Source organism: Camelina sativa, chromosome 11, assembly GCF_030686135.1.
Source record: "Camelina sativa cultivar CO46 ecotype springtype chromosome 11, ASM3068613v1".
NCBI lineage: Eukaryota > Viridiplantae > Streptophyta > Magnoliopsida > Brassicales > Brassicaceae > Camelina > Camelina sativa.
The window spans coordinates 36199972-36212333 of record NC_141890.1 but is presented as its reverse complement, the minus strand read 5'-3'; the positions used below and the strand labels follow the sequence as shown (position 1 = coordinate 36212333).

Sequence of the window (12362 nt, the reverse complement as noted above, 5' to 3'; positions counted from 1 at the left end):
TTTATTTTCTCACCGTACCTTTTAATTCAAGAATCAGTAAAGATAAAATACGAAGACTAGTATCCACATAAACATTATCTTAGCCACACGAATACGAAGATAAAATCACTATATTAGCTTTAAATTTCTTATGGAAAAAAATCTTTGCACATAACTCTTTATCTTATTTATTCATATTTTCCATCGCACACTTTTACTTTATAAAAGCGTAAATAGCTCCGGAACATAAACAAATGATTTTTCAACAAATTTTGAAATTAAAATTTCCGGAAACACTACACCGACAAAATTTCAAGAATTTCTGATCTTATTTAAATAAGCGAAAAGCAGATCTCCGACAAAATTTCCAAAGCTACAGCGAAACGGGCCCACGGATTATGGGTTTTCTCAATTTTAAAAAGGAACTAGTGTTACCCGCTCACTTCTTTGCTTCATCTTTCTAGACCACACAATCCCAAATCAACTTCTTAAACTATTTAAGGTTTGCTATTCTCTGAATCTGATTGAAGCTCTTGTCATCTGTATCACAAAACCCTAATTCTACAGTTGCTGTAGCGAAGAACCTTAGCAAACGAAACTGCGCTTCCAATGGTATTATCTTTTTTTCCCCTTTTCCAGGTACACCATTTCTCATGGCAACCCGAAAATCAAAATCTCACATCTCGTTGCAGGATTACTTGAAATCTGTTGCCCCGACTCAGATTTTATCCGAACGAGGATCAAATCTCGTTGTCATCAACCCAGGTTCTTGCTTCCTTCTTCTTCTTCTTCTTCTTCTCTTCGAATTTAGGGTTTTTGAGCTCTATCTAGGGTTTATTGAACTTGTGTTATGGTAGCCCAAATTCTGATTGGTGCTGGTTTTGATTAGGCTCTGCGAATGTAAGAATTGGGTTGGCTATGGATGAGAAGCCTTTCAATGTCCCTAATTGTATTGCTAGATACCACACAGGGAAACCAAATGTTGTTGATCAGGTTTTTGTGAATTTTTGGTTTTCACTTTACGTTTTGTGTTCCTTTTGTTTTCTCTGTCGATTAATGTTGAATGGTGTCTTCTTTGTAAAACCCCAGATGCTTAACACTCAGGTCACGACGAATCAACATGTTGACCGTGAGAGAGCTTACAATACAGTAAGAAAACTATTTGGTTTTGATCTTTGCTGCTTCTGTCACTTTGTTGATTGATTTCTTTTGGTTTCTTACTGAAAGGCGGCATCGCTGTTGAAGATACCGTATCTGGATGAAAGTTCTTCTGGCTCTGCATCACGCAAGGTAAGTAGAATAGTGTGGTGATTGTAAGTGTTTTTGCTTGAATGTTTGTTACAAAAATTGTTCACTTGAGGGAGGTTTAGATTTTTGGAATTTTGAGTAATGTGTGAAAAAACTGATTGTTCTTGCTTTTAAACATTTGAAAGTTTATGCAGATGGGAAGGATCGATGGGTACAATAAACCGAGCACTACAAAGAAAGATACAGTCTTTACTTGGACTGATGTGTATGAGGACGTGCAGATTTCTCCTGTCGCGTCAGGTGTCATTCTAATTTATTATTCTTGTGCTTCAGTTTTCTTCCCTGCCTTACTCTTTTGGTAGACTTTATTAGGATTTGTATCGTAATGGTATTTCTCTGAATACACATAAGCTGGGTGACAATTTTGCAGAAACTTCTGCTGATAAAGGTGAGGCCAGCGCAACTAAAGCTGCTCCTGATGTTATCGATTCTAAAGATGCTAGTGAGAGTAAGCGTAAGTACAAGAAGACGATTTTTGGTGAAGAAGCTATGAAAATATCGCCAAAAGAGCCATATTGCATACGCCATCCTATTCGGAGAGGTCACTTCAATGTTTCGCCACATTATTCAGCACAGCAGGTGCGTTAGTTCCAATATATCTTCCATCTGTCTTTGTAGAAGGGATTTGTTGGCTTCTTATTGGTACTTCTATTTTTTTTTCAGGTTTGCGAGGACTTAACCGCTATCTTGGACTGGGTTCTATTAGAAAAACTACATATTTCTCACAGTGAAAGATTCTCTTTTCATGCTGTTCTTGTTGTCCCGGAAACATTTGACAGCCGCGGTAAACTTGTTATGCCTACTGCAGTCTTATTTTCTCAGTTCCATCTAAATATGATTTGATCGGTGTGAACTAGTATTCTGACTTGGCTTCATGGTATTATCAGAAATTAAGGAAATGTTAACTGTTGTGTTGGGAGGGCTACGCTTTAACTCAGCAGTTGTCCACCAAGAAGGTCTATCCGCTGTTTTTGGGAATGGTTTGTCAACAGCTTGTATTGTGAATATTGGAGCCCAGACTAGTACAGTTGTTTGTATCGAGGTATTATAAGAATACGAGAAAACATCTTTCTGCTGTTATAACTGTTTGATATTCTCTGTATGTTCATGTTATTTGGTTTGTAGGATGGAGTCTCATTGCCAAATACTGAAAAGATTTTACCTTTTGGAGGAGAGGTAAGAAAATATGGATCATTTCTCTTTTTATTTTCTCTTGAACTACATTGATACTAAAAGTTCTTCATCTACATATAAATTTTCAGGATATATGTAGATGCCTTCTATGGATTCAGCGGCATTACCAAAAGTGGCCACAAATCCGAACAGATGTTTTGGCAAAGCCAATCGATTTGCTGATGCTTAATCAACTTAAGGAGTCATATTGTGATATTAGAGTTAGTTGGATTTATCTTCGTGGTTTTATTCTTTTGATAAGGAATATTGAAACTAAGATACTTTTTCCATTCACAGGAAGGAGAAGTGGAAGCTGGTGCAACAGTTCATTCTTATGAGGACGGCATGCCAGCTATGCCTCACAAAACAACTCTCACCTCACTTAATGTAAACAAAAAACAAGATCAAGTCACTATTTTGTTAATGCTTCTTAGTCTTGAAAAGCTTTCCTTTGTTCCTTTCAGGTTCCGCCAATGGGTCTGTTTTATCCTAACCTTTTGGTCCCTGAAGTGTTTCCTCAGCCTCCACGTGAATGGTCAGAGCTAATCTTCTAGTGTCCTTTACTTCGATTTAGTTTGGGAGCAAGAGAACTCATGTTAAACATTTGCTTATTGTTTAGGTTCCAAGACTACGAGAATATGTTGGAGGACACGTGGAACATGGACTTTGGAGGTGGTGGTAATATGGGATTACCAATGTGGGATAGTTTTGCAGTTTCCCCTTCGAAACCAAAGAAAGAAGAGAAGATTGGTCTCGCTGAAGCCATTACAAGCAGCATCCTCTCTGCTGGTATATGTTGTGTGATGCACTCTCCTGCTTTACATAATAAATCAACACCTAACAGAAACCTTTTCCTCTTTTTTTTTGCTGGCTTGTAGGACGCATAGACCTTAGGCGAAAGCTTTTCTCCAGCATTCAATTGGTAGATCCTGAAAACCTTTTTCTTTACACACTCAAGTTTTAGCCATGTAACCTTGTGCTACCTGTAACTGTTCATACCTGAATGTGTTTCTTGGTTACCTTTCTCCTTTGGCTTCTCAGATTGGTGGTGTTGGTTCGACTAAAGGTCTTGTACCAGCTGTGGAAGAAAGGTTTGTTCGTTTCTTAACCAAAAATTCTGTTTTCTAAACATCCAGAAGAAGGCACCACGTTCTTCTATGCACACACCGAACCGTACCTTTTGAAGTAATGTTTGTGTCCTTCTCTCCATTTATACACTGCAGAGTTCTTCGCGCAATACCTCCAACTGAAGCTATCAAGACTGTGGAGGTTCTGCCGTCAAGAACGGACCCAGCTTTCGTAACTTGGAAAGGCGGAGCGGTACGTAGTGCTTTTCTTTCCAACTTTAACTATTATTGACTTTGGGCATGGCACTGAAATGAATTTTGGATAACAGATATTGGGAATTCTGGACTTTGGAAGAGAAGCTTGGATTGAGCGACAGGAATGGATGGAAAATGGGATTCATAAAGGCAGTACAAAGAAGTACAAAGACTCTTTTTACATTGAAGGTCAAGCAATGTACTTCATCAACCCCTAGAGTGTGTATATGCGCTTAAAGCTTTCTCTGTTTTCTTAGCTCAGAATTAATCTTGTTATTTGATATTGTTCAGTTTTTAATTGTCCTAATTCAGACCAGAAAATTTGATATCATAGTCAAAATTAATTTGCTACAATATTTTGTTTATGATGTATTAAAATTACAAGTTATTTATGAATCAACTTTTTCTCACATTCTGTCACATGTTTCTATGATTAATATATATCACATAAAATTGTCAGTAAATTAATATATTTAAATTGATCAAAAAAAAAGTGTACAAAAATTGAATACAAAACTTTGTAGTTTTTTGTCCCACATCGGGAACACGAGAGAGAGGGAGGGAAGAGAAGGGGTTATATAATGAAGATGGGCCTTGTCTTTAAAAATTAAAAAGGGTCGGATGGCTATTTATGCCACGCTCAGCCTGAGTTAAAAGGGTGAGTGCTGTATGGCAAAATCAAGACATATGGCCGACATTATTTCTGGAACAACCCATAGGGTTGGCTCGCTCGGCCGACCCTCCAATTCTCAATTTATAAAACATTATTATTCTTTGATACAGATTAATTAAGAGTTTGTATAATTTATCCGAGGTCCGTTTCAGAACTAGAATGAAAATCGTAAATTCTTAGAAAATTTTGAAATATTCGATTTAGAAATTTATTGCAAGCTTATATTTTGGAAGCTTGTGTTTCCATTTTAATATTCCATCTGTCACATTTTATAAGATTTTTGGATTAAACACACGAAAAATTAATAAATAACATATTTTATCACATATGAAAATTTAACCAATAAAAAGGAATACTGTAAAAAACATGTCATAAACTATTTTTAAGAATATAGTGCACAACAACTTAAAAAAAATTTATAAAATGGAACAATCAGAAAGCCTAATATATAAAGTTTGATATTAATATTACTTATTAACAATATCGTGACACATGTCAATTATATCATTCAGATGTTGACACATGTCAATTCTAAATTTATTAAAAATTTTAAAAATAAAAATTTAAAATCTACCATAATTTTTTTTTATATAAAAGTAAAATAGAGAAAAAAAATCTAATTTTATTTAAAATCTATACAGAAAAACTTTTGTAAACTTCCAAATGTAAACAAAAAGTTTTGTTTTTAACAATTTTAAAAATATTAAAAGGTAATTATAAGAAAATTATAAAATTAAACAGCTTTAAAATTTAGAAAAGATCATTATAATGAAATTATGTATATATATATATATATCATAAAATTCGAAATTATAATATTGTTTACTTATTTTAATTTTAAGTTGCTAATTTTACAAGAAAAATAATAACTATTTATATAAGATGAAAAAATGATTCAATGATGACAAAAAAAAAATGATTGTGAAAATTATACAATTATTACTGTTTCTAAAAAACCGGAAAATACTCACCTTTACATAAAGAAAAAGATTGTTGAAGTAAAAATAAATAAAAGAAAAATAGATCGTCTCATATAATTTTCACCAATCAAATAATTTATTCAAAAAAAACTGCTATTGTAATATATAAGATATGAGTATGTAAGATTAACGTTGTTGGGCATAATTTTAATCATGTAAATTATAATAGATAAATTCTATTATAATTATGATATATTCTATAAATAATAGAGAATTATGCATTATCTAGAATATTCAGTCAATATCGGCTGTAACGGTAAACATTGAGTCAATACCGGCTAAAACGGGGAACATTGGGTCAATATGGACCGTAACGGTGAGCAATGAGTCAATGCGGGCCGCAACGAGATATGGCTGCCAATATCGTTGAGAAAATATTTGAGTCTATCTCTTGAGGAGAATATTCAAAACGACCTTATCTCATGTAGAGGCGGTGACTCAAGCCAAAATCCCATGAGGATTAGAGTAAAGAGATTTCTCTATAAAAAGAAAGCGATATGAACACAATACAAATCAAGAGCGAGACAAGAGACCAAAAACACAGCCACACGACTGGTGACAGTAGGGAGAGTTTTTACCGAAGCAAGCTCTAGGTTTCACGGGGTACAAGTAAATCAGATGCAAGACCTTAACTCAACACCTAGAACCAATAATCAAACACCCACAACGGAAGACAGAAGACTTGAAACTCCTCGTCAGGAAGAGAACGGCGCAGGAAACACTGAAACAAGGTAGGCACGTGAAAACCTTATTAGAGAAGAAAATTTGGATCAACAAGGAGTTGGCAACACGCCGCGAATGGCAGGAATCGAACATGAGCCATATACCAAGTCATATGAAGCTGCTTACTTGGAAGCTATGATTACAAAACGCTTGGGTGTAGTAGAAGTCATGATTGAACGACTGTCAGGAATGGCTCCACCGATCCGGAAAAGAACTTGCACTCGTATGCTGATACACAAGAAAAAAGAGGAGTACAAAATTAAAAATATCCAAAATTATGGTTTTATTTATAGTAATTGCCACTGAATTATTCACAAAAGAGATGTTTAATTGAAATTGAAAAGGATAAAATTGAAATTAAAAAACTTAATTAAAAACTTAACATGCGATTAGAAGAGGATCCGCGTGTTTTCAAAGAATCCGACTCATGAGGAAAAGTATCTGAGACTTCATATTGGGCCTTCGGTCCTACTAACACACACATGCAATTTTCTTATTTCTATTTTTTGAGTAATTGAGTTTGGTTTCGTATACCGGTTTTAATAAATAAGTTTACTTTATTTGCTGTAGTACTACTAATACAGTATTTCCATACGGTATTTCGTATACATTTGATAAAATATTCATTGCAAACAAAAAACGTGTTCATGAATCATGCAATTGCGTTATAAAAATAAATAAAACATGTATTTTACAGTATATCCATTTTTTACTATTTGAAAAACTTTAACTAAAGACTACATTAATACATTAAATCAATTCAAAAGAGAAAAGATGTAAAAAATTAAGGGTTATAATGGAGCGGGTTAAATTATTAAACATGTGGTAATTTCAAGATTGTTAATAAATTAAAATTAGAATATTTATAAGATAATGATATATAAGAAAATTATATTCTCTTTGAAATTGTTATATTTATGTTTAATAAAAGAATTTAAATAATAATTAATTTTAAAGTATTTAAACTAAATCTGGTTGCTTAGATCGATAGGACTCTTTTGTGTTTCATATATGCTACTGCAGGCACGTGAAAACCTTATTCGAGAAGAAAATTTGAATCAACAAGGAGTTGGCAACACGCCGCGCATGGCAGGAATCGAACATGAGCCATATACGAAGTCATCTGAAACCGCTTACTTGGAAGCTATGATTACAAAACGCTTGGGTGTAGTAGAAGCCATGATTGAACGACTGCCAGGAGTGGCTCCACCGATCCGGAAAAGAACTTGCACTCGTATCTTGATACACCGTTCTCTGATGAAATCGCACTCACTGAGATGCCGAGAAAATTCGTGCTACCAATAATGAAGATGTATGATGGAACATCTGACCCGGATGACCACAGAGCGCAATACAAACAACGAATGTTCACGACGGCTATCAAAAAAGAGTGCAGGGAGGCGACTATGTGCAAGAGTTTTGGCTCAAGCCTTACGGGAGCTGCACTTCAGTGGTTTATCAACTTGCCAAACGGTTCAGTAAATTCGTTTGCATCATTGACGGATGTTTTTGTTGAACAATTCGCAAGCAGCAGGAACCTCGAAAAGATAGCAAACGATCTATATGAGGTGCGTCAGAAGAGAGATCCGTAGAGTCTAAATGAATCGATTACTTTTACCCAAACAGTTGGCGCTAGAGAGAAGGGAGATTAAGCTACGTGAGATGACATGAAACGGAAGTGACACGACTAATGCTGACGCGACTATCGCCGCTCAGCTAGAAGCCTTGACTGCCAGGATGAACGAGACAGTGCAGAAGCTGACGCAGATCGAGGTCTATAATGCTAGGCTACGGGAGGAGAACGCTTCGCTGGTGACAACAGGGAGAGTTTTTACTGAAGCAAGCTCTAGATTTCACGGCGTACAAGTAAATCGGATGCAAGACCTTAACTCAACGCCTAGAACCAATAATCAAACACCCACAACGGAAGACAGAGACTTGAAACTCCTCGTCAGGAAGAGAACGGCGCAGGAAACACTGAAACAAGGTAGGCACGTGAAAACCTTATTAGAGAAGAAAATTTGGATCAACAAGGAGTTGGCAACACGCCGCGAATGGCAGGAATCGAACATGAGCCATATACCAAGTCATATGAAGCTGCTTACTTGGAAGCTATGATTACAAAACGCTTGGGTGTAGTAGAAGTCATGATTGAACGACTGTCAGGAATGGCTCCACCGATCCGGAAAAGAACTTGCACTCGTATGCTGATACACAAGAAAAAAGAGGAGTACAAAATTAAAAATATCCAAAATTATGGTTTTATTTATAGTAATTGCCACTGAATTATTCACAAAAGAGATGTTTAATTGAAATTGAAAAGGATAAAATTGAAATTAAAAAACTTAATTAAAAACTTAACATGCGAGTAGAAGAGGATCCGCGTGTTTTCAAAGAATCCGACTCATGAGGAAAAGTATCTGAGACTTCATATTGGGCCTTCGGTCCTACTAACACACACATGCAATTTTCTTATTTCTATTTTTTGAGTAATTGAGTTTGGTTTCGTATACCGGTTTTAATAAATAAGTTTACTTTATTTACTGTAGTACTACTAATACAATATTTCCATACGGTATTTCGTATACATTTGATAAAATATTCATTGCAAACAAAAAACGTGTTCATGAATCATGCAATTGCGTTATAAAAATAAATAAAACATGTATTTTACAGTATATCCATTTTTTACTATTTGAAAAACTTTAACTAAAGACTACATTAATACATTAAATCAATTCAAAAGAGAAAAGATGTAAAAAATTAAGGGTTATAATGGAGCGGGTTAAATTATTAAACATGTGGTAATTTCAAGATTGTTAATAAATTAAAATTAGAATATTTATAAGATAATGATATATAAGAAAATTATATTCTCTTTGAAATTGTTATATTTATGTTTAATAAAAGAATTTAAATAATAATTAATTTTAAAGTATTTAAACTAAATCTGGTTGCTTAGATCGATAGGACTCTTTTGTGTTTCATATATGCTACTGCAGGCACGTGAAAACCTTATTCGAGAAGAAAATTTGAATCAACAAGGAGTTGGCAACACGCCGCGCATGGCAGGAATCGAACATGAGCCATATACCAAGTCATCTGAAACCGCTTACTTGGAAGCTATGATTACAAAACGCTTGGGTGTAGTAGAAGCCATGATTGAACGACTGCCAGGAGTGGCTCCACCGATCCGGAAAAGAACTTGCACTCGTATCTTGATACACCGTTCTCTGATGAAATCGCACTCACTGAGATGCCGAGAAAATTCGTGCTACCAATAATGAAGATGTATGATGGAACATCTGACCCGGATGACCACAGAGCGCAATACAAACAACGAATGTTCACGACGGCTATCAAAAAAGAGTGCAGGGAGGCGACTATGTGCAAGAGTTTTGGCTCAAGCCTTACGGGAGCTGCACTTCAGTGGTTTATCAACTTGCCAAACGGTTCAGTAAATTCGTTTGCATCATTGACGGATGTTTTTGTTGAACAATTCGCAAGCAGCAGGAACCTCGAAAAGATAGTAGACGATCTATATGAGGTGCGTCAGAAGAGAGATCCGTAGACTCTAAATGAATCGATTACTTTTACCCAAACAGTTGGCGCTAGAGAGAAGGGAGAGTAAGCTACGTGAGATGACATGAAACGGAAGTGACACGACTAATGCTGACGCGACTATCGCCGCTCAGCTAGAAGCCTTGACTGCCAGGATGAACGAGACAGTGCAGAAGCTGACGCAGATCGAGGTCTATAATGCTAGGCTACGGGAGGAGAACGCTTCGCTGGTGACAACAGGGAGAGTTTTTACTGAAGCAAGCTCTAGATTTCACGGCGTACAAGTAAATCGGATGCAAGACCTTAACTCAACGCCTAGAACCAATAATCAAACACCCACAACGGAAGACAGAAGACTTGAAACTCCTCGTCAGGAAGAGAACGGCGCAGGAAACACTGAAACAAGGTAGGCACGTGAAAACCTTATTAGAGAAGAAAATTTGGATCAACAAGGAGTTGGCAACACGCCGCGAATGGCAGGAATCGAACATGAGCCATATACCAAGTCATATGAAGCTGCTTACTTGGAAGCTATGATTACAAAACGCTTGGGTGTAGTAGAAGTCATGATTGAACAACTGTCAGGAATGGCTCCACCGATCCGGAAAAGAACTTGCACTCGTATGCTGATACACAAGAAAAAAGAGGAGTACAAAATTAAAAATATCCAAAATTATGGTTTTATTTATAGTAATTGCCACTGAATTATTCACAAAAGAGATGTTTAATTGAAATTGAAAAGGATAAAATTGAAATTAAAAAACTTAATTAAAAACTTAACATGCGAGTAGAAGAGGATCCGCGTGTTTTCAAAGAATCCGACTCATGAGGAAAAGTATCTGAGACTTCATATTGGGCCTTCGGTCCTACTAACACACACATGCAATTTTCTTATTTCTATTTTTTGAGTAATTGAGTTTGGTTTCGTATACCGGTTTTAATAAATAAGTTTACTTTATTTGCTGTAGTACTACTAATACAGTATTTCCATACGGTATTTCGTATACATTTGATAAAATATTCATTGCAAACAAAAAACGTGTTCATGAATCATGCAATTGCGTTATAAAAATAAATAAAACATGTATTTTACAGTATATCCATTTTTTACTATTTGAAAAACTTTAACTAAAGACTACATTAATACATTAAATCAATTCAAAAGAGAAAAGATGTAAAAAATTAAGGGTTATAATGGAGCGGGTTAAATTATTAAACATGTGGTAATTTCAAGATTGTTAATAAATTAAAATTAGAATATTTATAAGATAATGATATATAAGAAAATTATATTCTCTTTGAAATTGTTATATTTATGTTTAATAAAAGAATTTAAATAATAATTAATTTTAAAGTATTTAAACTAAATCTGGTTGCTTAGATCGATAGGACTCTTTTGTGTTTCATATATGCTACTGCAGGCACGTGAAAACCTTATTCGAGAAGAAAATTTGAATCAACAAGGAGTTGGCAACACGCCGCGCATGGCAGGAATCGAACATGAGCCATATACCAAGTCATCTGAAACCGCTTACTTGGAAGCTATGATTACAAAACGCTTGGGTGTAGTAGAAGCCATGATTGAACGACTGCCAGGAGTGGCTCCACCGATCCGGAAAAGAACTTGCACTCGTATCTTGATACACCGTTCTCTGATGAAATCGCACTCACTGAGATGCCGAGAAAATTCGTGCTACCAATAATGAAGATGTATGATGGAACATCTGACCCGGATGACCACAGAGCGCAATACAAACAACGAATGTTCACGACGGCTATCAAAAAAGAGTGCAGGGAGGCGACTATGTGCAAGAGTTTTGGCTCAAGCCTTACGGGAGCTGCACTTCAGTGGTTTATCAACTTGCCAAACGGTTCAGTAAATTCGTTTGCATCATTGACGGATGTTTTTGTTGAACAATTCGCAAGCAGCAGGAACCTCGAAAAGATAGTAGACGATCTATATGAGGTGCGTCAGAAGAGAGATCCGTAGACTCTAAATGAATCGATTACTTTTACCCAAACAGTTGGCGCTAGAGAGAAGGGAGAGTAAGCTACGTGAGATGACATGAAACGGAAGTGACACGACTAATGCTGACGCGACTATCGCCGCTCAGCTAGAAGCCTTGACTGCCAGGATGAACAAGACAGTGCAGAAGCTGACGCAGATCGAGGTCTATAATGCTAGGCTACGGGAGGAGAACGCTTCGCTGGTGACAACAGGGAGAGTTTTTACTGAAGCAAGCTCTAGATTTCACGGCGTACAAGTAAATCGGATGCAAGACCTTAACTCAACGCCTAGAACCAATAATCAAACACCCACAACGGAAGACAGACGACTGGAAACTCCTCGTCAGGAAGAGAACGGCGGAGGAAACCCTGAAACAAGGCAGGCACGTGAAAACCTTATTCGAGAAGAAAATTTGGATCAACAAGGAGTTGGCAACACGCCGCGCATGGCAGGATTCGAACATAACCATATACAAAGTCATCTGAAGCCGCTTACTTGGAAGCTATGATTACAAAACACTTGGGTGCAGTAGAAGCCATGCTTGAATGACTGCCAGGTGTGGCTCCACCGATCCGGAAAAGCAACTTGCACTAGTATGCTGATACACCGTTCTCTGATGATATCGCACTCACTGA

The 12362-nt window shown here is 36.3% G+C and overlaps 1 protein-coding gene and 1 non-coding gene across 4 annotated transcripts; both read left to right on the top strand.

The window, feature by feature from the left end:
• The first annotated feature begins 406 nt into the window (after positions 1 to 406).
• Positions 407 to 4194, top strand: LOC104725109 (actin-related protein 9). Of its 3 annotated transcripts, none has more exons than XM_010443715.3 (18): positions 407 to 591; positions 672 to 744; positions 869 to 972; positions 1069 to 1128; positions 1207 to 1269; positions 1422 to 1527; positions 1658 to 1866; positions 1951 to 2071; positions 2175 to 2329; positions 2413 to 2463; positions 2550 to 2681; positions 2758 to 2847; positions 2925 to 2995; positions 3080 to 3249; positions 3339 to 3382; positions 3502 to 3551; positions 3684 to 3780; positions 3857 to 4194. In XM_010443715.3, the coding sequence occupies exons 1-18, from the start codon at positions 589 to 591 to the stop codon at positions 3998 to 4000; spliced, it is 1743 nt and encodes a 580-aa protein (XP_010442017.1). In that variant the 5' UTR covers positions 407 to 588; the 3' UTR covers positions 4001 to 4194. The 3 variants fall into 3 exon arrangements, with proteins under 3 accessions (XP_010442017.1, XP_010442016.1, XP_010442015.1); XM_010443714.3 differs by having other exon boundaries at positions 429 to 591; positions 1413 to 1527; XM_010443713.3 differs by lacking the exon at positions 407 to 591 and having other exon boundaries at positions 603 to 744.
• Positions 4195 to 4391: 197 nt separating this feature from the next.
• Positions 4392 to 4527, top strand: LOC147934875 (U11 spliceosomal RNA). Its single transcript, XR_015573508.1, has one exon. It is a non-coding gene; the product is annotated as a U11 spliceosomal RNA (small nuclear RNA).
• The last annotated feature ends 7835 nt before the right edge of the window (positions 4528 to 12362 follow it).

Coding starts and splice junctions, on each gene's coding strand:
- LOC104725109 (XM_010443713.3), top strand. CDS start 633: ATGGCAACCCGAAAATCAAAATCTCACATCTCGTTGCAGGATTACTTG. Junction 3,250..3,338: donor AAGCAGCATCCTCTCTGCTG/GTATATGTTGTG, acceptor GCTGGCTTGTAG/GACGCATAGACCTTAGGCGA. Junction 3,552..3,683: donor GTACCAGCTGTGGAAGAAAG/GTTTGTTCGTTT, acceptor TATACACTGCAG/AGTTCTTCGCGCAATACCTC.